This window comes from Syngnathus typhle, linkage group LG2 (genome assembly GCF_033458585.1).
Source record: "Syngnathus typhle isolate RoL2023-S1 ecotype Sweden linkage group LG2, RoL_Styp_1.0, whole genome shotgun sequence".
NCBI classification, from domain to species: Eukaryota; Metazoa; Chordata; class Actinopteri; order Syngnathiformes; family Syngnathidae; genus Syngnathus; species Syngnathus typhle.
The window spans coordinates 5,771,706-5,794,066 of NC_083739.1; the positions used below are offsets into that span (position 1 = coordinate 5,771,706).

Consider the following 22,361-nt stretch of genomic DNA (forward strand, 5'->3'; position numbering starts at 1 on the left):
TCATGCCAACAGCTGCTGGGATGAGCACATGGAGGAGAACGTCAGTGACCTTCATAAAGCGTTGCTGATCACTGAATGAATAATCTGCGTTCTGTGAGTGGCCAATTCCTGCCACAAATAGATAATGATGATACGACCAGCACTAACCCATCATTTAAATGACTGAATACAACATATATAATTATTAGTATCACCAAATTATTATTATTATGATGATCACCACCATATTATTATCATTACTATTATTATCATTATCATTACTATTATTTTCATTATCATTACTATTATTATCATTACCATTACTATTATTATCATTATTATTATTATTATTATTATTATCATCACCATAGTATCATTATTATTATTATTATTATTATAATAATTATCATCACCATATTATTATTTTATTTTTTTATTATTATTTTAATTTCTTCTTTTCTTACTTTCGGATGTAAATTATTTTTCAATTTTTTTATATTGTTAAAAAATAAATAAAGTTCATTCATTCATGAGAAAACATGGGGAAATTGCAAATTCTTCCATTCACTCCAATAATCCAACCATTTCTTCATTATTGTATGACTCGTCACAGCCCAAAGTAACAACAGTATATGAAACGAACATTGTCGTACATCTATCACTTGAACTATTCAAAGCAAGCATTGTCTTTGTCAAGTTACTTTTATAAACAGCTTTTTTGCTCCGATTCAATGGCAGGTGTACTTAATGAAGTTTTCTCCAACTGTACTCGTCTCAAAGTCAATTAGATTGTCTTCAAGCAAAAACAAAACCCCAAAGCAGCTGTGTTGTGCCGCCTCCTCGTGTGAGGTTGAAGTCAGGGAACGCGTTTCTATCTCGGCCTCCTCGCTATCTTTAGTGATAGCGGAGGGCCTAACATTATCTGTCATGGAAGCGGAGGATATTTTTAGTTTTGGGAGTGGGGGGTTACAGCCTAGTGGGAGCAGCTGCAAAAGTCCTGACACCATCTGCGCCCTTCCTCCAAAATGCACCTCTCTCTCCCAGGATGCCGGACAATGTCGATGTCTGACGCACACTCCAATTATTTTACTCGCCAAAGCGCAGAGACACCAAAAGACAGTTGACTTACTACCCATATGAAAAGCAGAAAACCCGAAAAACTCTCACCGCAAGGGAATCGATCATTGAAACGAGACAAAATGTCCCCAGCCTGAGAAGGGAGGGGGCGGGTTGCCGGCATTTACAGGAGACTTCTCAAAAAAGGTAAGTCGAGCTTGATCTCCAACGATGAATTTAACAATATTCTCAAGTCACAATCTTCCTGGCACGTGGACACTTATCGTTCTGAACTTGAAGCACCACGGGCTGTGCGTGGTCTGCTCACGAGTGCCTTTTTTTTCTAAGTCACAGCGCCAACTCGAAATGGAATAATTATTAAACGGATACATTTAGAAACAAGTTTCATTTGTGTTCCTTTAGATCACTTTCAGTTTAACAACAAAAGACCGACACCATGGACATCTTTGGGGGTGCCCCTCGTGTTTTAGGCTACTCACGGCCTGTGGTGGTACAATGCGGGGCTGACGCCACTCTCAGGTGCCAAATCGGGGGAGACCCTCGTCCTGACGTGATCTGGGAACGCAAAAACGTCCAGATCGTCACTGAAGGACGGTACAAGCTCTCAGAGGAGGGCAAGTTCTTCTTGTTGAGCATCAGTGGGGTGAGCGAGAAGGATGCTGGCCAATACATCTGCAAAGCTAAAAACAATGTCGGGGAAACCTATGCTGCAGCCACCCTCAAAGTGGAGGGAAATGAGCAGCAAGTGGAAGTTAACGGTGTCGAGGAGCACGGGCAGATTAATGGAACCGGCACATTCCACAACGGTGACCACCGGGAAGAGAATGGCGACCATGGGGATAAGTTCGACCAGGACCTTGACTTCATATCCGATGACAAACCCAGGTTCCTCATCAAGCCCCTATCATTACGAGTGGACAGAGGAGAGGACGCCGCCTTCTCCTGCAAGGTCTGGGGAACCCCTTTGCCGGAGGTAGAATGGGAAAAAGACGGCAAGAAACTCAATGACATCTTTGAGAGCGCTCACTTCTGCATAAGCCTTCAAGATGGAGGCTGGTCCCAACTCAAGATTTACAAAACACGCATGCCCGACAAGGGCGTCTACACCTGTAAGGCCGTGAACTGCAAAGGTGAGACACTGGCTGGTGCCATGCTCCTTGTTGAACCTGTTCCAGAGCAAGAGGATAGCAGAAAGTCCAGCCAATGGTTGGACAAACTCAGTTTGTTAAGGCTCAGGGAGGAGTCTTCCGTCAGTCCATCCAAGGCCAAGAAGTTTGTCGTGGCAGAGGGCAAACACGCAAAGTTCCGCTGCTTCGTCACAGGGAAGCCAAAGCCGGAGATCATCTGGAAGAAGGACGGTGTGCCCCTCCAGGCGGGAAGACGGCATCTTATATTTGAGGACAGGGAGGGTTATTACACCTTGAAGGTTCTGTACTGTAAAGTTCAGGACACAGGACTGTACGCATGTGTGGCATCCAACGCTCTGGGAAACACTCTCAGTGCAGTTCATCTGACAGTCAAAGGTAAGACTGACTTAATGATGCACTTTATCGGCTGCCGTACTTTACACCAAATCATGGTCCTCTCTTTACTCTCCAGGAACCCATGTGCGATTTAAGCATCCATTAAAAGATGTGGAGGCAAGGGAATGGAACGTTGCCGTTCTGGAATGCGAGGTTCCCGATAACTCAATCCCGGCCACATGGTACCGTGAGGATCAAAAGCTGATGCCATGCAGCAAATATGGGATCGAGCAACAAGGCACCAGGCGAAGACTCACCATCCAAGATGTGGAAATGGACGATGATGGAGTTTATCTGTGCGAGATGCCAGATGGGGCAAAGAGCATAGCCGAGTTGTCGGTCAAAGGTATTCGCCACCGGGTCATCTTGAACATGAACATTCACAATAACGGTGACTCTCTCAGGTAAAATCGTGCGGAAACTTCCACGGAAGGTGGAGGTGTTGGAGGGTGAGAACGCTGCATTCTGTGTGGAAGTTGAGGATGAAGACATGGAGATCTATTGGTTCAAAAACGGGCTCAAGCTGCACGAGTCACACCAGACTATCCTCAAGTCTTTTGGGAAAACACACGTTCTGGTCTTTGTCAACGTGGCTCACCAAGACTCAGGGGTGGTGACTTTTGTGACTGGAAGATCAAAGACCTCATCACGTCTTAAAGTTAGAGGTACGTTATCATTTTTGGGTTTTGTTTCCGGTTACGTTTTTATGTGAGAAGGTTATAAACTCATCTAACCTGGACTATTTTTTGTAGGCAATTCAAAAAATGTCTCTTTTCCTTAAAGCCACAAGACACTGTCCACCAATCTGTCCGCTCGACGTCAAGATGGATCTAGACAGCCCGAATGGCGCCCTGCTTTCCTGGGTTCCTGCACCCTACAACCAGACTACTCGCGCCATCTTTGTGGTGGAAAGACAGGAAGTGGGATCGCAAGAGTGGCAGAAATGCTTTACCTCCGAGAACGCCACCTCAACGGAGATCTGCGGTGACAATGTATCACACAAGGGGGACTACCGTTTCAGAGTCTGCTGCATCAACAAATATGGCCGCAGTGGCCATGTTGAATTTCCAAAAGTTGTCCATATGGGTAAGCTGTATACTACGGAGAAAGAAAATACAGCCGCTGACAAATCTGGATCTCAATAGTGATGTTTCTGGCTTTATTTAGTTCCAGGAACAAAGATTTGCAGTCCCCTTCGGGACCTGGAGGTCACAGAAGGAGAGAATGCCGTCTTTTCCATCGTGTTGTCAGCCTCGGTGGTTGGGAACTGGTTTCTGAATAGTGCTCAACTGCAAGACGGTGGCCGATACTCACTAAAGCAGTCCAACACGGAGCATACATTGGTTATCCGCGAAACTCTCGGTGCAGAAGACGAGGCAGAGATAACCTTTATCGCCAACGGGGTGCGGAATTTGGCAGTTCTCAAGGTTAAACGTGGGTGAAGCAGTCTCTTGTTTGTTCTTTATCAAAGTGACCATGAGATTAGGTCATAATATTGACTACGAAGCCTCATTGTGCCTTTGCAGCCGCCGTTGTGAAATTCAGTCCTTTGCTGGAATCTGATAGCACCAAGAAGGTGAAAACGGGTGACGTCATTGTGCTCTACTGCGAAGTGTCCCACCCTTCGGCGAAAGTATGTTGGTTTAAAGACGGTGAGGAGCTCCGGGTGAGCGACGTCCTCAACATCCAATCAGATGGGAACATGAGGAGAATTGTAATCCAATCAGCTGAGAAACACCACGCTGGAGTTTATACATGCCAGACATCGGGGGATGCCATCACATTCTCCGTTGACGTTGCAGGTAAAGTGTCTGAGCATCAACTCTCTCCTGAGAAACATAAAAGCAATTCTGGTACTGGAGGATACAGTTTCCAGAGAATCTGTAAAAAGTCTTTCCACCATTGTTTCAGGTCCTCCAGTGGAGTTCATTCCAGCCCCCAACGAAGACCTTCATAAAAGCAGCATGGAGCTTGACCCTGTGGTGCTACTCTGCCATGTCTCCAGAGAGGATGCTCAAGTTATCTGGTAAGAAGTCCTTTCATCTGCTGCACCTTTTGCTGCTTAACCAAACTGGTTGTTTTGGATTTTATTCAGAAATCTGTATCGTCCGTTGCAGGTCTAAAGATGGTTGTGAAATTGAACCCAATGACAACATTACTCTGCAGGCAGAGGGAACCCTGAGAAGGTTGATTATCCGCTCTGCCCAAAGCTCTGATGCGGGTAGCTACATCTGCCAAGCGGAAAACAACATGATGGAGTTTTCTGTCAACGTTAGAGGTGGGTTGAAAAGTATAGTGACAGTGAAAGAAAGTTATTTTCAAATAAAGGCAAACAAATCCCTCTCTGCAGAACCCCCAGTGATGATTGTGGACCCCAAAGATGATGTCTCGATGGAAAGTCACATTTCGGAGGACGTTCACATGCAGTGCGAGTTATCTCGCTCTGCCGGGAAGGTGCAATGGTTCAAGAACGGTGAAGAGGTGAAGGAGGGGGGCAATATTCAGCTGACAAAAGAGGGTCCCTACAGACGGTTAACCATTCTCCACAGCACAGTGGAAGATGGGGGAGAATACATCTGCGAGGCAAATGGGGACTCTGTATTCTTTCAATTGACTATCACAGGTAAAACCGAGCTTTGACTCCAAAATTAAAAAAATGTATATATATATATATAATATATTCATATTTTCAGAGCCTTCCGTACGAATTATTTCCCCCACTGAGTCCGAGATAAAACTCACCCACTTGGCTTCCACCAAGCTCCAGCTCAGTTGCGAAATCTCACATTCGGACGCTCATGTCATATGGTACAAAGACAGTCTGGAAGTAGAAGAGGGTCCAAACCTCATCCTGGAAGTGGACGGGGTAAAACGTCGCCTGGTGATCCCTGTAGCCTCTGTGAAGGACGCCGGAGAGTATGTATGTGAAACCGAACATGACTCTGTTGCCTTCATGGTGACTATTACAGGTAGGAAACAAGGAAGAGCTTTTACCTGAAGATATAAATATGATGTAATATCGGTTTGTCATTCCTTTAGAACCACCAGTGGTACTTTCCCGGCCTAAAGACGCACCGAAGAAGCTGGAGAGTTTTGCAGGGAAGGGAGTCGTACTAGAAGTCAAGGCATCTCGTCTCAATGCGGAAGTCAAGTGGCTGCTAAATGGCCAAGAAATAGAGAAAAATAATCACGTGAGCATCACAGAGAATGGTTTACTTCGTCGCCTTGAAATCCTCTCGCCTTCTCCAGTGGATTCTGGCATATATAGTTGTGATGCTGAAGATGACAGACTTGACTTTGAGGTTAAAATTTTAGGTAAGGAAGCTAACCAGCAGTACTCGTTACTGTTTTATAATAAAATGTATATTTTGTTTTACATGTGATTCCCCTCAGAGCCACCAGTGAATATCTTAAGGAAGTCTGAGATTGACACAAACCTCAAGGTGCTAATTTCCGATGACATTGTGCTCGAGTGCGAGCTCTCCAGGAGTAATGCCAAAACCAAATGGTACAAAGACGGCTGTCGTATCGAGTGTGACGGCAGGTTTTGCGAGGAAGAGGAAGGCGCATTTCGTTCACTTGTCATTCTCAATGCTGAACTTGAGGACTCTGGAGAATACTTTCTAGATGCTGAAGATGATAACATCAGCTTCCAGGTTACAGTGCAAGGTAGCCTTTACTGCACTGAAGCAAATCACAATTGAGAAATCAAACTTTAAAGTCATTTTCTGCCGCAGAACGTCCAGTGACCATTGTGGGCAATTCTAAAGATGGCGACTTCCAGGAGTTGACAGCAGGCGATGAACTAATCCTGGCTTGTGAGGTGTCTCGCCCAAATGCTCCCGTACAGTGGTACTGCAACGACAAGCTCCTTGTCAATGATTCACGTACGCAAATAGAATGCTACGGGAATTTGAGGAAAATTATTATTTCCAATGTTCAACCTTCGGAATCCGGAAAATACACATGTGATGCAGTAGACGACAAGATGATCAGTATTGTTAGGATTCAAGGTATCTCCTCAAGTACCACTCAGGATGTACAAGACAGAATACTACTGTAACTTACAAGCTATTTCTTTCTGGTATTCTTAAAGAGCTTCCGGTGACATTCTTGAAGAAGGAAGATGATATTGTTGTGACGGGTTACGAGGGAGAGAGTGTGACCTTGACTAGCTTTGTGTCCAAGGAGAATGCGCTAGTGCGCTGGCTCAAAGACTGGACACCCATTGAAGGTGAGCGCTTCCAGGCACTCATGGAAGGTCATCAGCGTGACCTCACCATCGCGCCTTTGAGGCGCTCGGATGCCGGCGAGTACACCTGTGATGTCAACACTGACCAAATACACTTCAGCCTACTGGTAAAAGGTAGAAAGCATTTTTCGTTGTGACATCTGATACGTAATGTTGAATCCCAGCATAAGAATGAAAAAATATGATCTGATCGTTCCAGGAATGAGGATAAAGTTTACAAGGCCGATGCAAGACACTGTGGCCCATGCTGACGGAATGGTGACCCTCCGATGTCAAGTGTGCAAACCCAAAGCAGATGTGCAGTGGTTTAAGAATGGTGTGGAAGTGGTTCCGAACAGGAGGTTCACCATTCGGGCGGATGGAGTGGAACGTAGTTTGACCATACATCGTTTGACTAGGGAGGATTCTGGAGAGTACGCCTGCGAGTCCAAAGATGACCGCACCGTTGCGACCCTTACAGTAAAGAGTAAGCATCCCTCGGGGTTTTCATCATTCTTTAAATTTAATGAATGATTCATACACATCCTTGCGTCACTTCAGTGCCTCGGGTGGTTGAGTTCCTCACTGAGCTTCAAAACATCACCGTGCTGGAAGGAGAGGACGCTACCTTTAAGTGTGTGGTTTCACCCGACGACGTGCATTTGGTTTGGTTCATGGACAATGAGGTGATCGGTCCAAGTGACCGTGTCCAGATCACACAGAATGGTTTGTGCCACACCTTAGTGATGAGAAAATGCCAAATGTTGGACTGTTCTAAAATCACAGCTGAAGCTGAAGGTACAATAAGCAAAGCAAGCCTCAGAGTCCAAGGTATGTATTGGAAGCAAAATGTTGGTATAAACTACTTTTTGACCCAAAAAATCTCATTTGTGTTGCAATATTATGTTCATGTTCAGAGGCTCAGGTCATGTTTACAAAGAAAATGGAGGCTGTCATGGCTGAAGAGTTTTGTGATGCTACCCTGGAGACAGAGATTAGCCTGGAGACTGGTGAAGTGCAATGGATGAGACAAGGGGTGGTCATCCAGGCCGGGCCTCGATATTCACTCAACCAAAATGGATGCAAACGCAGTCTGACCATTCTCAGTTTAAATCTGTCAGACCGCGGAACTTACCGTTGTGAAACTCTGCACGACAGGACCCAGGTCAAGCTAAATGTAGAACGTAAGTGCTCAGGCGATATTCTGACAGTGTTTTAAGACTTTTGAAAAAAATCATACCTTCTCATCCTATTTAGCCCGCAAAATATCAATCCGTAAAGGCCTGACTGACCAGGAAATCTTCGAACGTGAGACAGCATCTTTTGAGGTGGAGTTGTCCCACGCTGACGTGGAGGGCAATTGGCAGAAAGATGGCATTCGGGTGAAGCCAAACAATCAGTTTCGGGTGAGCACCAACGGGCGAGTGCATGGCCTCACCCTTTCCAACCTCGCCCTGGAGGACACATGCACTATTGCCTTCTCAGCCGAAGGGGTGCGCACCACATCCAGGCTCACAGTCAAAGGTAACGGAGGGGATTTTTTTTTTGGTTTATACTGTTTTCAATATGATTGATTACACTTGATAACATTTACAGAGACTCCAGTTACCACCCTAAAAGATCTGGTTGATGTCCGTGTGGAAGAAGAATTCCCTGTCACTTTGGAGTGCGAATTCTCTCGACAAAACGTTGAAGTCAGATGGTTCAAGGTAAAATTATCGTCATCCAGAATTAACTTTAAAATGGAGAAACAATAAGAAATACCTTTGTCTATCTTCAACAATGAATCAGAATGGAACCGAACTGAAGCCAGGCAAGAACATTAGGATATATTCTATGGGGCGAAAGAAGTTCTGTCAAATCCTGCAGTGCTCTTTGGTGGATTCTGGCACCTACACCTGTGATGTGGGGGAAAGCAGCACTTCTTGTTCTTTGGCGGTTTATGGTCAGTCTGAAACGACAAAGAAGTCTTATGTACTTTGTAAACTGTAGATTCGCTATAATGCTTTCTCTGATTCACTCTTAGAGCATGAGCTGACAATTCTGCAGGACCTGGAGGGTCTTTGCATCCAGGAAGATCAGAACGCAGTATTCATGTGTGAGGTTTCCCTGAGCGATGTGAGCGGCGAATGGTATAAGGATGGCCACAAGATCCGTCCCACAAGCACCATCAAGACTCGCACGGAAGGTTATTTTGCAATACACAATCTATGAAAATTATAATTTTGCCTTCCTGTCGTTTGACCCGTTCAATTTATATCCCAGTTGACATATGGTAAAAAACTGTTCACCACTGTATCAAAGGACGAGAATAAAACTACCAATGAACACACTAGTCAGGCCAGGGTTGCCTATCCCGGCTGACAACCACATTTGACTCAACTTCCAGACTGTGACTGACTGGTAGCATCTCCCGGTAACAATTGCTCTGTGATTTAAAGTCTCTCTGTGGCTTTCAGCAATCATGACTGATGCGTTGCGTAAGAATCTGGCACCCGCAAAAGTCAAATATATCAACCACTTGATATGAGAGACAATGAAATGTTACATTTTCTTTCAGGGACCAAACACTTCTTGCTGATGTGCAATGTCAAAGCTGAGGATGCTGGAGAAATAAGATTTGTTAGCAAAGACGTTGAATCTACGGCTTACCTAGAAGTGGAAGGTACAATTCCTGGGATAGTCCTCCGTGATTTAGGTGCCCAATATCTTAAAAATGTTTCATCTCGCTTCAGAACTCCCAGTGTCCATAGTCAAGCCACTGCGGGACAGGACAGCACTGGAGAATCACCGTGTCATCCTGGAATGCACCGTGTCCTCATTCCGCAGTAGAGCGACCTGGTACCGGGGCGAGGAGAGGCTCGTCCCCTCGGATCGAATAGATATCCTGGTTGATGGTTGCTACCATAAACTCGTGATCCAGCAGGTGGCAGTTGAGGACGAGGGCACATATAGTATTGAGGTCGGGGAGCATATCTCTGAAGCCAAACTCATGGTGGAAGGTAAGAACATGAATCCAATCTCACATTTAGTTCAGATGTTTTGGTTGGTATTAACAAACAATGTATTCCTAACACGCAGCCCAAGAGCTTAAGATGGTGCAAGAGCTAGAAGATGTGGAGGTACACGAGAATGAACCAGCGGTTTTCCAGTGCAAGCTTTCTGTAGCTATCAGCCGACCTCCAGTTTGGATGTTGAACGGCGAGAACGTTCAGCCTGGACCCTCAGTCCGCTTGGAGAGCCATGGCACCGTGCATAAACTCACGCTGAAGCACACCAATGTGGACATGAGTGGTGTAGTGAAGTTCAATGTTGGTAAAGCAAAGAGCAGCGCCGTTCTCAGTGTGAAGGAATGCAAATGATATGAAACTTTGGAAATGCTAAAAAAACAGTTGGGTCGCCATGATATTTCAAGCAAGTTGGGTCAAGGTATTACTTGGGTTAAACAACCCATATTCCCACATTTGCTACTTTCCACTCATCTTGACAAAACAATCTCTGTATTGTCTATCAATTATACGCATCATAAAGCTACCAACAGCTAGCTAGCTAGCTGTTTTTGTTTGACCAGCTATCTGCGAGCTCATTGTCAAGTACACACAGCTTACCTGTCCTTGTGCTTTTATAGTGACGGAGGAAGTTTTATGTCGGAGTTGCGTGTTGTCTTCCTTGGGTTGTAAGCCTCACAGGTTCTCTTTTTCCCCAATATTTCCAAATCCAAATGAATCGCCATCCATCGTAGGCTACTTGATTCAGCAGTTGGTCCCAATCCACACTCTGTAAAAGAATGTGGCATACTGGTACAAATAAAACACTGTCACGTAAGATAATAATAATAATAATAATAAACAAACATTAACAGGAAAGACTTGTGGAAACATGTAGTTCAAGATCAGTTTCACCAATAGTAGACTCATATGTTTTAGCCACGAAAGTCCCAAATTCTAGAATTTGCAAAACTACTTGACTTCTGCAACCTCTGTTTTGAGTATCTATCCATCCATCACTTTACTATACTTCAATAGGGTCAAAAGTCAGAGTTGAGCCTCGGAATTAGGCAGTTCAACCAGACGAATGGTACTCACCAGGTAATCACGGGGCACATAAGAACCATTTACATTCCCACTTAACACTTATGGATCATTTAGAACGAGCGTCACCAACATATTTCCACTTCCCACAAGCACTAGGTAACAACACAAGAATCTTGTGGCAATTTCTAAAAATAGCTCAGCAATGACGTCACATTGTGGTTTCCTCCTGGGAAGATTGCAGAAATCATCATTAAAAATGTAAACACTTGCAGAGCTTTATCGATGTAATATTGCATTTGACTTATCAAAATCCTTCCTCACTGTTAATAATAAACTCTATACAAGATGGCCTGAGCTGAAATTCAAACCTGTCCTGGCAGATGAGTAAACTATTATTAACTCTCCAATCCCATCTGCATTTCTTTCTTTTGGAGTAGTCACCCCTCACTTAGACGCAAAACTTAAGACGACAGCCAACATTGTTCATTTAGCGTTTATGGGAACAACTTAAGGCAATGTTACATAGAGTTTTATGTATAACATGGCATGATAAAACAGGTCAAAAATTAGATTACATCTATTAAATCATGAGTACAGTCACATGGATGTTCCATATATTAAGGACATTTGTTTGCTTCCTTGCTGTGCAAAACATATCTACTGAACGTTGCGGCCCTGTAGTGACACTTTAAGTTTGAACGGCAAAGCCCTATAAATTAAAAAAATAATAAAAAAAAACACCAAATCAACATTTTACTGTTATGTTACAACAGTACGATTCGTTTTAGTAACTTGCTGGTGTTTCTTAGCCAAATTTGGCTTCATGTTCAAAACCACTGAAAAGGTTAAGTCGAATTGGCCACAGCCCCCAAAAAAATGGCATAAGGAAATGCATCAGAGGACCCTCTCAACAAAAGGAATTAGAATTTTGTTTTGTTGAAAAGAAAAAAAAAAAAAACGTAGTGTGATTGACAGGATCTTCAAAAGCACAATACTGTCAAAGCTTAAAGATAGGTTTAATTGTCATCTCTGCAATCCCTAGTCATTCATTTGCATCTGTGTGATTTTGTCTTTTGCAAAAAAAAAAAAAAAAAAAGCGGGCTTGGGGGATAAAAAAAAAAAAAAGTCCAAGGGGCGTGTCGGATGCTACAAAGCAACTATAAGCTCACCTGACATCTCAAGTGGCACCTGGTTGGTCTCTTTCACCACCACCCTGAAACAAAGTACTTGGGATTCCCGCTGACCAATGAGACAACGGAGATATATTTGTAGCTGCGCTGACGGATCTCGACAACATCAGACAGACCAAGACATTTTTCGTTGCTTTAAAAATAGACGATAACAAACTTTTTACCCCCTTGCGTGAGATTGTTTCCAGCCTATGTGTACCGTTTTGGAATTCAAAAAAACAAAACAAGCCACAAGGTCACGTTCTGCACTTCCAATGCTGCACCGAAGAGTTCAAGTTTCACTTTTGAAAAGATGAAAGCGAGCCTGTCAAACATAAGTCAATTTACAGCAACTGCGACCTGGGTGACGTGATGTGGAAATCTACACCCACGTAGCGGATGCCTCCGAGGGCCGTGGATGGTTTGTCTGTCTTTGTGGCGGTGGGCTAAAAGAATGCAAAGTTTAAAAAAAAAAAAAAAAGTCACCTTCGGGGAAGCCGGCTAATGTTCGGTAAAAAGTGACATCTCAGGAGTCCAGAGAAAGAGGAAAGAAGTCCTTAAGCGTTTGCTCATCTGTTGTCATGCGCTCACCACTTCCTGAGGTGAGGAAAGGGCACGTTCGTGTGGAGCAGTTTTCTGGGTGACCAGGGGGGGCAGCATCAACATTGGGGTAGGTTTGCAAAAATCCGGGGAGGCAGTGGAAGCTGCAGTCTCCTAGTGTGTGTGTGTGTGTGCGCGCGCGTGTGTGTGTGGAGGCACATGAGATTTTCATGGCGTTCTGTCCAAATTGCGTTAGCTTGTGGCCCCTCCTTGGTGCTTAAGGACAGCATAGACGTTATCCACTTTGCTTAGCTTCTCAAAGAAGGGAATGAGGTCCCGCAGCTCAGTGTCAGACATGTCGTCGAACCACGAAGCCACCGGCACCTGCGAGTGGCAAACAATTTGTCAATAGATGAGGCGCCACCAAGAATGATTTTGTTTAACATCAAAAGACGATTTCACATTTGCCATATGAGGAAACCAGGGAGAGAGCGAGAGAACGGCACTCCAAGCAGAATTACTCACTGCGTTGTCAGGATGGAAGATGTAAGAGGCAGGAGAGTTGTCCACGATGATGACCTTGTTAAGGTCCCGGCCAAGGCGACTGAGATCCTTGACATAATTTCCTCTGTGGAAGACGCAAGACTCCCGAAAGAGGCGGCAGCGGAAGGCTCCCCACTTGTCCAGGAGGTCAGAGACGGGGTCGGCATACTATGTTGGCGATAGAAGTGACACATTAAATTGAGTTTTTATTTTCAACTTGCCCTGTTCAGCTTCTTGGTTCTGCAGAAAAGTGAATCTTTTTAAGATTGGAATTTTTTTCTTCAGGGTAGGGGTAACAGATCAGGCAGTGCAGGTGGTATGTGGTGGGCGTGGCTACACCCAAACGGTAAAGCGACAGAAACGGACGGACACCTCACCTTGGCTAAACTGGCAGTGAAGAGGACGCACTCAAACATTTCTCCCATCCTTTTCAGGAACTCATCTACATGAGGCCGCTTCAGGACATACACCTGGAAACCATGGCCACAGTTTCACCGGGATGGAGTTTCGAAACTATGTTCAACAATCTTACAATCGCAACATTTTAATATCTGTAAAATCACCTACATCAATGGTGTCCAAAATACGGCTCGGGGGCTATTTGCGGCCCGCCATCATTTGTTTTAACAGCCAGGGGGATATGGTAAAATTAAAGATTGACTGGACTGATGACGTCATTGACCTGCATCGTACTACTTGCTACTATTTTACGTATGCAACCTTTGGAAGTTGGACACACCTGATGTATGCGATCATTCTGCTGAGCTGGACATGCACATGAGGCTAAATATAAATGTGTAATTCACAAACACACGCAAAAACTGGGACTCATTCCTCAGTGTTTTTTTCTCCACCTCTGTGGCGTTGTCGTCTGAGGGCCACGTTCCTGAACCAAGTCATCCGGAATAGGCTGTGTTTGTCAGAAAAGAACCTATCCTGGATTACTTGAATCGGGCCCGGGCCATTGCCATTTTTTCCGTCCTCCAGATCGCAGCCGGCAGGCAGGACATTGTCCACTCAACAATTTGAATAAGAATAGTGGAACAGGGTGTGTGTGGGGGGGTTACCTGGTGTACAGTTCCATCTATTTCCACAGGAATGATGAAATCGGCATTGTTCACAGGCTGTATGAGGAAAGTAGAAAACATCAGAGGAGGATGTCAACAGGTCAACTGGTTTTGCGTTTATTTGAAGACGGCTATTTATGTTAGTCCAGTGCTCCCTCACCTTTAATTGAGCCAAAGCACATTTTTATATTGGAATACATTCACAAAAATTATAGTTTTGTTGAGATAGTCAAGTGCTTTATAATAATCTTGTCCAGTGTGCACACCTCAATTTTGGCTAGCTGCTAGCCAAAACTGAGGTATAAGCGAGCATCTAATAGCTAATGTTTGTATACGGCTAGCAGCTAATAGCTGCTAGCACACAAACATCTAAATCTACCTTATCTAACCTTCTCGTCGGTCAACCCCTCCATACCTTAAACGAGCTGTGAACGAGCGTCTCATCCAAGTCGATAACCACGCAGACCTTTCCGGCGTCTTTGGACTTGGCAGGCGGCAGCAGCGGTTTCACCTGGATCTGAAAAGGCCACAACTTGTCTCACGAGACTTATTGGGGTTCTGGACTGAAAGGAAGAAGGAGGAGCCGGGACTCACCTTGGAGACGGTACCGTTCTCCTCGACTAGCAGGGGTGCGTTGTTGTTGACCGACGGGGGCTCCGGCTGGTCTCGGCAGAGGCAGCAGGAGAAGATTGAAAATAAGCCACCGCTTCGGGGCTTCTTGGTGGAGGGCGTGGAACCTGCACAGGAAGCGAAGGTGCTCAATGCCCAAGCCCGATGACTCAAATCACGAGCCACGGGAGAACCAAAACCTCTCCAGAAGTTTGGAGGTTCCTGATCACTTTTCCTCACATATTATTCTGAGCCCAAACACCCTCAGCCCCAAACATGGCCACTGTCTGTTGAGCTGGACGTGAGGGTGTTAGCAACAAACTAAAGGCTTTCATTCCCTCCGCCTCTGCTTTAGCATTCAAGCGCCATCTGACCCTCTGCTGGCCTCTGTACCAGCGGACAAAACAGGAAGAGGAAGCAGGCGGGTATTGACGCAGGAAGCGGCTTGTTCGAGCACAGCTTGAAGTAGCCCCAAAGTAGTTCAAGTTGTTACTTCTTTACACACAACTTTTTTTTTTTTAAATACCTCAGGCCAATTATAATATCTCTGCGCAATTTGTACTTTTTGATGGAGGCAATTATAAGATAGAGAAGAAACGTTTTTATCTACAATATCATTTCAGCATTGGTGCTTTATGCAGCTACACAATCCAAGTGTTGAGACAATACTTGCACGACTCATCTCTGACAACCAACAGCTATACAAATAAACTTGACTTGACTTAACCAAAATATTTTTTTTATTATTTTATTAATTGTAATATATTTCATGTTTCCTGTGTGCTGCCTTCAGTGGTAGCATAACAAACATACAACAACGAAATAATTAATCATGGATACTTTTTTTTTTTTTAAACTTGCTTGACATTTTGAATCTGCGCGTTTACTGCTGCCCCCACCCGCCGCCCCCGCAAACACACAAAAGTAGTGATTTGGCCTTGATGTTCGGGCACGGAACGCGTAATGATAGGCCACCTGATTACTCAGTAACCTGCATTGACACTCTCTGCAATCGAATGGTGTGTACAGTGAACAGAGAGCCGATTGTGGTATCAGTTCACTAGGGAACTAGACACGCTATTTTACTTACATCGAGGCTGTGAAACTTGTTTTTAGCGTGGGCCTAACTGCTTATCTTCTGTGTCAACAGGGACAGATTGAAAGATTCTAAAACGAATAACAGCAGTTCAAGTCGTTTCTTTAAAGGGGAGTGAAAAATCAATAGTGTGTCCTCTCTTTTTTTTTAAATTGAGGTTGCAGACAACAATACCAGTTGGAAAATAAACATGAGGCTAGCCAATGATATTTACTCGCCAGAAGCTGAGCTGCACTGTACTTGTTTCCAATCGTGGAGTGTGCGTTTACACACTCGGGTTTTGTATCACGTGGGAGTCACCAAATGAGAATGCTGTTAACTGGCTAACCGTTTGCTAGACTGCATTTTGAGTACCTTGAGTTCATGGCAGCTCAGGGATGGACGTGCCTGTCACATTTATTTTGTCAAAATTTGTACAATAAAGCGATTTGAAAGTGTATGGGCAGCTGTGGATCCTTGACCCCTTGCGGGAGCATTACATACGCTCTAACTAGCGGTGGAAGGCTAAATTAAATTAGCTAACATCAATATTTTGTGCAGGCGAGCACAGATGTGCTGTTGTGGTACGTTAGTTCGATCTGCTCTACAGTAGACACATTGTACTTCTCTTAACTGTGAAGTGATCCTAAACTTTGGACAGTCCTTGTTTTTTATGCATTTTCCTGCTGGCTCGCCACCATCCCATCACTTTATTCCTACTAGTGGAACAATACTGGAGTGACACGAGTCTGCGTGGAAAAACGATCACTGCAACGCTTCGAGGCAGAGATTTTACCGAACCACGAATTATTTGACTTGTTCGATTATTAGGTTTAGTAAATTGGTGGGGATGATTATTAATTGGGTAATTGCGAGTCATTTTTTATCTTAATATTGCAATGGTGATTAAACATGCAATTTCTCAAGGTCCTCTTAAGTTTGCATGTAGTTTTTTTAACAAACAATAAATTAATCTGTAATGCAATATTCAAGATCCAATTTATTATAAAATACAGGCATATGAAAATTGAATACTAAAGTTGAACTACTTCAATCACCTTTCTTAAAAATGACTTGCAGTCATTTAGCTATTACAAAAACAATTTCATAAATGTTTACTGAATAAGGAAGTGCTGGACATAATTGAACAAATAATGAGTTAATTAACAATAAGGCAAACAAATCTGTGAAACAATAATATGTAAACATGTAGACTTGCACTACTGAACATATTTAGACATTCTATAAACAAACAAACAAACAAACAAACAAACAAACAAAGATACGTATGTGGAAGGGCGGGGGGCGGGGCTACCAATGACCAAAACAATTTAGTTCTTTGTTTATTTCCACCTAAAATTGTATCCTTTGAAAAATTGAAAATTGCATTCTACTACATTGCAATGTCGATTTGTAGTCCAGTAATTAGTCAACCCTAGTGGAAACCATAAAACTCAATCCATCAGAATACATAATTGCCCCTTCGTTTGATTATTAAAAATTGACAGCTACTCTTGAACAGAAATAAGGGGAACAAGTGAGTGGCAACTCATCTGTAGCAGTAGAACGCATTCAAGTCCTGCTGCTGACAAAATGAGGGAAAAAAAGAATTGCTTAACAAATCTGCACTTTGTCCGCTCAAGAGTCGCAGCAACTGTTTGCACTTTCATTCTGAACACTGTCTTTAGAATCTAACTTAGATTCTTGCATGTGCCTGACTGCGTCTCTGCAACAGCATTAACACAAAGCAAATATAAACAAAATGGCGTGGAGCAAGCCTTTAGTTCGTTTCTGTTCGCAAGAAATCTTTGCGGTCGCTGTCTTCTCTCCACTTTCTGTTTACTCCAAACTCGGGAGACTCGTAACGCGGCGGCGCTGTCGTCACTTCCGCTGCACAAACTCAAGGCCCGCAGCCATAAGCAGAAAGATGCGTCAAAGTGACACTTTCACTTCTTGCAAGTCGTTTACGCTCCTCTGTTGATCAAATACTTTTACGACAATCACGTACAATAAAGACTCACAAGTTAAGTTTTGTTTGATGAATGAATGAAAACAATCTTTAGTGCGGCGAGTAAACTTTCCAAAAGCAATATTTTCGAAAGAAATAAAACTACTCACCCGAGTCTCCTCTGTCCGCGGATTTATTTGCGTCTTCATCCCGGCTGACCTGCGTGATGACCGAGGACGGGTGGTCCATAACGTCCGACTGTGCTCACGCGTCAAACTTGAGGTTTTGTGCGCCCGACTGTGCGCTGCATTCACGACCAGCGAATGCCGAGCGGAGGTTGGCCACTCGCCGCCTACAGCTCCTCCATTTCGCGCTTACAAGCCGGCCGCTGGTGTCGCTGCTTGGAAACTGCGAACTTGCAGCACATTTGTCACAAAGTTGGCAACTTTGATTCAATATGGTGCTCGGGCGCCCCTCGCAGTTTCAAGATCCAAACATGGAGGTTTCAAGGCGTCCCATTCCACTTAAAGTGGCGCAGTAAAAAAGTGAGGGAATGTCGCAGCGAGTCGCGGCCTCTACTGACTTACCCAACTTTGTTGACGATCCCTTAAAAGTAACTCGCGGCGAACTTTCTCAAAACTTTTCCGGTTCCATTTTCTTGCGTATTAAGCATATTCCGAAGCGTACCATTTTGTGGTTCTCTACGTGGATGTCCGGAAAACATGCAAGCAACAACAAAGCTCACGTTGACATCGGTTGGGTGTTTTCGTGCGTGAAGTTATTTAAAAGTCTTCGACGACAACGTGCAAGAATACTAAAGTTGTTTTTTTGCTCGTATTGCGGATTCTCGGTGACATCCAAAGGACGCAGACCGGACGGGCGGACAGACTGGCTTTTTTTTTGCGTGGGAGTTGTCGTCCAGAAACGCCCCAGTTGGGGTCCCCTTGAAACTGCCTAGGTTCAACAAGGGAGCGTCAAAAAGGTTTAGGCTCCATACGCGACGATTGTTTTTTTAAAAGGAAAAAAACGTTTCTTCTTCTCTGTTGAACTTGCTTGAGACGTATATTTTAATCCTTATGGTCTGATGTAATTAAATGAAGTAATTTAAGAAGACTAAAGACTACATGCAAATTTGTGGGGCGCTCACCAAAAATAGGCAAATTGTACTTTAATACATACCGTCTCTGAAAAACAACATATCCCACATATAAACACAGCAAGTTGGCACAATTACAACTCTTCCAAATTCATAGAAAAAGTAGTGCTGTGAGAAGAACACACACACACACGACTGTTAAATGCTATTGTTTCTGTCAGTCTGACTTTTTTTTTTTTGCAACAGTGGTGCTAAACGTTTGTCCAACTAACTCATCCCATGTGAATTAGAAGTGGCTGATACATTGAAAGAAATACAGTTTGGAGATTCCTCCAATCTAGGCACTAACTGGCCAAACGCAATTTCGCCAAGCTAAGTGTAATACTGAAGAACCACAGCAAGTTACCAGTGTGCGCCCTACCTGTAATAAATATTCAACAACAGATCCATAAATTGTGTGATTCTTATCCAGCAACCACAAAGACACGCCTTTTTTCCCGTCTTATGAGTCAAAAAGTGATCAGAGATGCTTACACTCGCACACGCATGCAAATAAATTAACATGAAAAAAAGTAAACAGTTTTAAGGAAAAGTCTTTTGGTTTCGAGATCGAAATTGTAAGTAAGAAGTCGAAGTGAATGCAAACGTAAGTTAGCAGCTCAAAGTATACAATCGCATGGGTGGTGCATAATAGAAAACACACTAGCTGATGTTTTGTGCTGAGTTGTTTTAGAATTGGTTCAGAATGGGAGAGATTGCTGGAAATGTGCAGTCGAGTAGATAACTTCTCGAGTTGGATTCCGCTGTCGATTCGGGAGTCGTACCGAAGAACCGAGCCGTAAGTGATGGGACATTCCCAAAGGGCAACCCTCCGAGAGTTACTCTGTCCTCGTGAATTTCACTTGGAGTCGGGAAACTTCGACGCAGGCCCGGTTGACGGGGACTTGGGTGTGCTCTGGTAGCTGCGCAGCAGCACCTTGTGCTTGGTTGTGCTCTCGGCGCGTTGGCACTGCTGCGCCACCAAGAACTCTTTGAGTCTGCTCGTGGTGAAGGTAAGGGTCTGCCTCCTCAGCTTCATCATGTAAGTGTCCTGAAGCCAGGCTTGGGAGAAGCAGTCGCGTGTGCTTGGCCGGGCCCTGAAAGCACACACACGAACGGACAAACATTTGAAATCTCTTTCAATGGCAGCCAATCAAAGGCAAATCGTCAATACCTTAATTGTAGGTAAACAATTATGATTAGGTCGCAACAGATTTCTCACCAAGCGTAACTGCTCAGCGTCTTCTTGACAAAGGCCAAGGCACTTTGGGAGACGTTGGGGTAGAGTCTCGTTGGGTCAAACTTGGCCATCAGGATCTTGGATTTCACACGCTGAGGATCTTTGTCATCAAAGGGCAGCTGGCCACTGAGCCTTCCCGTGCACGAGAAGACAATTTGGCGTTGATTATAAAAGTAGACCAATCAAAGCGAGTTGCACATTTAGATACCGAACTCACATGATGTAAGTCACAACTCCAACAGTCCAAACATCTGCGGGAGGCCCCACTACTTCGCCTTTCACGATTTCAGGAGCTTCAAGCACATTTATCAGAAAGATGAAACCTCATACCCAAGGAATTTGGTATTCTCAGTGAACGATTGCCCTCACCCATGTATTGCAGCGTTACCGCCCCCAAATCCTGCTGCTTGAGACTAAGTGGGTTGAAGCTTTGAGCGCTTCCAAAGTCCACAATCTTGATGGTGTTGAGGTTTGTCACCATGATGTTGTCTGGCTTCAGGTCCAAGTGGAGGACTCTGCGGTTGTGGAGGTACTCGACTCCCTGCAGGATCTGGACCAAGTACTCAACCACGTCGTCCTCAGAGTAGCGGAATCTACGGTATCGTGGAGCGTTGAGAAAGAAAGAATTTAAATGACTGTACACTCACGTGTACATTTTATTTCCTGTCTACCTGTCCACGATGCTGTGCAGCAGCTCTTTGCCGGTGCAGTACTCTGCCACCAGCACAACGTAACGTGGCGTGACATAGGCTTCGTGCAGTGCCATGATTTTGTCATTGTGCAGAGATTTCAGGATCTCGTACTCCTTCAGCACTTCCTTTTTGTTCTCTTGGCTGTAGGAAATGATTTTGGCCATGTATATTTTGCCCGTGGCATTCTCACGGCACTCTCGGATGACGCCGAAGCGACCTCTGGCAAAGAATAGTTGGATTATGCACTGGATGTAGGACGTGAAGATGAATGGTAAATTCTCGACTTTGATTTTTCTCTCACCTGGATTTCTCTTCCAGGAAGGTGTAAGGTTTCTGTGGAACCCCTTGGCGCAGACCCGTGGAGGGTGTGACGCGACCGGATGGTGTGCTTCTGGTGGGCGTACAGGCCCCTTCACCAATGGGGCTCAGGCTGGATGTTTGCAGCACTTTAGGGGAGAAGGAACTTGGAGATGGGGCCATAGAAGCTACGGTGGTAGGGATGTAAGTGACCGCTAAGGCAGGTTTGGTGGGGCTTGAAGGAGGTGTCGCAAGAATGCTTGGGGTCTGGGTCATAGGAGACACAATGTTCACTGGACTCTGGAGCTTGGGCGCTACAAATGGTACCGATGGAAGTTTAGAGCTCGTTTTGGGAGTATCATGCATATTTGCGATTGCCGATGGAGATGAAGAGGTCTCTATGGTTCTTGGAACCAGATAGGATAATGGCAGTACTGCAGGAGGAAGGGATGTCACTGGTGAAGTTGCCTTTTTAGGACCTGTTACAATGGAGGTTGTATTTGTCATGGTGGATGTGATCGGGAGACTTGAGGGAGACGCTGGAGATCCAGGTACGGCAGTGGTCTTAACCACAGCCACCACGGGTGAAGCCTCTTCAGCTAACCACAACAAAACACAACAATCCAATGTTTTTACGGCACATACTATATTTTAAAGCATCTTCAGCCTGTGATACCTGCTGAATCCAAAGTGACTGGAGCTGAACAGTTGCTAGGTGGACCCTGTCCTGCCTTGTTCACACAGAACACGCGAAACCGGAACACGTCACCTTGCGGTAAGTCAGTCACGTTGTAGTAGCAGTCAACCACTCCGGTGGTAACGGTTTGCCACGTTGAATCTCCTGAAGTTACAAGATGTTAAATGCGTCTTTTTGGAAAAGCTTCACAACGTAAATTATGCCAGATGAAATAAAAAAATGAAGGTTAGAGTTTCAAATATAAGAGGGTATTTTTCACCTTCCGTCTTTCTTTCTAATGTGTAGCTCCACGGGGGCTTGGTGTCGGACGGTTTCCACAGCACCAGGGCGGTGTTGTTATACGTCTGAGGGACTTCAGGGGTTCCGGGTCGTTTGGGAACATCTTAAATTGTTGTGGAAAAGGGGAAAGATTACCAAACGAGACTATGGTCAATGATCAACTCCAGATCAACCGGATCAAATCTTTTGGTTGGGCTTTCGGTTCCTCAGGGATTTTCACAGTGAG

At 44.5% G+C, this 22,361-nt stretch overlaps 3 protein-coding genes across 8 annotated transcripts in view; 1 reads left to right on the top strand and 2 right to left on the bottom strand.

Moving 5' to 3' along the window:
- The first annotated feature begins 967 nt into the window (after positions 1 to 967).
- obsl1a (obscurin like cytoskeletal adaptor 1a) lies at positions 968 to 12,682 on the top strand. Its single transcript, XM_061273229.1, has 25 exons — positions 968 to 1,242; positions 1,459 to 2,579; positions 2,656 to 2,925; positions 2,984 to 3,244; positions 3,363 to 3,665; positions 3,747 to 4,013; positions 4,106 to 4,381; positions 4,491 to 4,605; positions 4,697 to 4,857; positions 4,930 to 5,202; positions 5,273 to 5,548; positions 5,619 to 5,894; positions 5,973 to 6,248; positions 6,317 to 6,592; positions 6,676 to 6,945; positions 7,031 to 7,297; positions 7,372 to 7,641; positions 7,728 to 7,994; positions 8,068 to 8,334; positions 8,407 to 8,519; positions 8,602 to 8,755; positions 8,837 to 8,998; positions 9,371 to 9,475; positions 9,546 to 9,812; positions 9,892 to 12,682. Exons 2-25 carry the CDS (start codon positions 1,493 to 1,495, stop codon positions 10,170 to 10,172), a joined length of 6,540 nt encoding a protein of 2,179 aa, XP_061129213.1. The 5' UTR covers positions 968 to 1,242; positions 1,459 to 1,492; the 3' UTR covers positions 10,173 to 12,682.
- On the bottom strand, positions 11,909 to 18,677 carry LOC133150580 (carboxy-terminal domain RNA polymerase II polypeptide A small phosphatase 1-like). Its single transcript, XM_061273230.1, has 7 exons — positions 17,966 to 18,677; positions 14,758 to 14,900; positions 14,579 to 14,680; positions 14,164 to 14,220; positions 13,474 to 13,566; positions 13,079 to 13,264; positions 11,909 to 12,937 (listed from the first exon to the last, which is right to left on the bottom strand). The coding sequence occupies exons 1-7, from the start codon at positions 18,042 to 18,044 to the stop codon at positions 12,806 to 12,808; spliced, it is 792 nt and encodes a 263-aa protein (XP_061129214.1). The 5' UTR covers positions 18,045 to 18,677; the 3' UTR covers positions 11,909 to 12,805.
- A 271-nt stretch (positions 18,678 to 18,948) lies between these two features.
- LOC133150578 (striated muscle preferentially expressed protein kinase-like) overlaps positions 18,949 to 22,361 on the bottom strand; it is a 28,339-nt gene continuing 24,926 nt past the window's right edge. For all 6 annotated transcript variants that reach the window (XM_061273222.1, XM_061273227.1, XM_061273223.1 and 3 more), the window contains 8 exons: positions 22,116 to 22,238; positions 21,836 to 22,000; positions 21,164 to 21,758; positions 20,842 to 21,081; positions 20,540 to 20,763; positions 20,388 to 20,463; positions 20,153 to 20,302; positions 18,949 to 20,027 (listed from right to left, as the gene is read on the bottom strand). In XM_061273222.1, the coding sequence (XP_061129206.1) occupies positions 19,790 to 20,027; positions 20,153 to 20,302; positions 20,388 to 20,463; positions 20,540 to 20,763; positions 20,842 to 21,081; positions 21,164 to 21,758; positions 21,836 to 22,000; positions 22,116 to 22,238 (1,811 nt within the window). In that variant the 3' untranslated portion in view covers positions 18,949 to 19,789. The remainder of the gene's footprint in view (positions 20,028 to 20,152; positions 20,303 to 20,387; positions 20,464 to 20,539; positions 20,764 to 20,841; positions 21,082 to 21,163; positions 21,759 to 21,835; positions 22,001 to 22,115; positions 22,239 to 22,361) is intronic.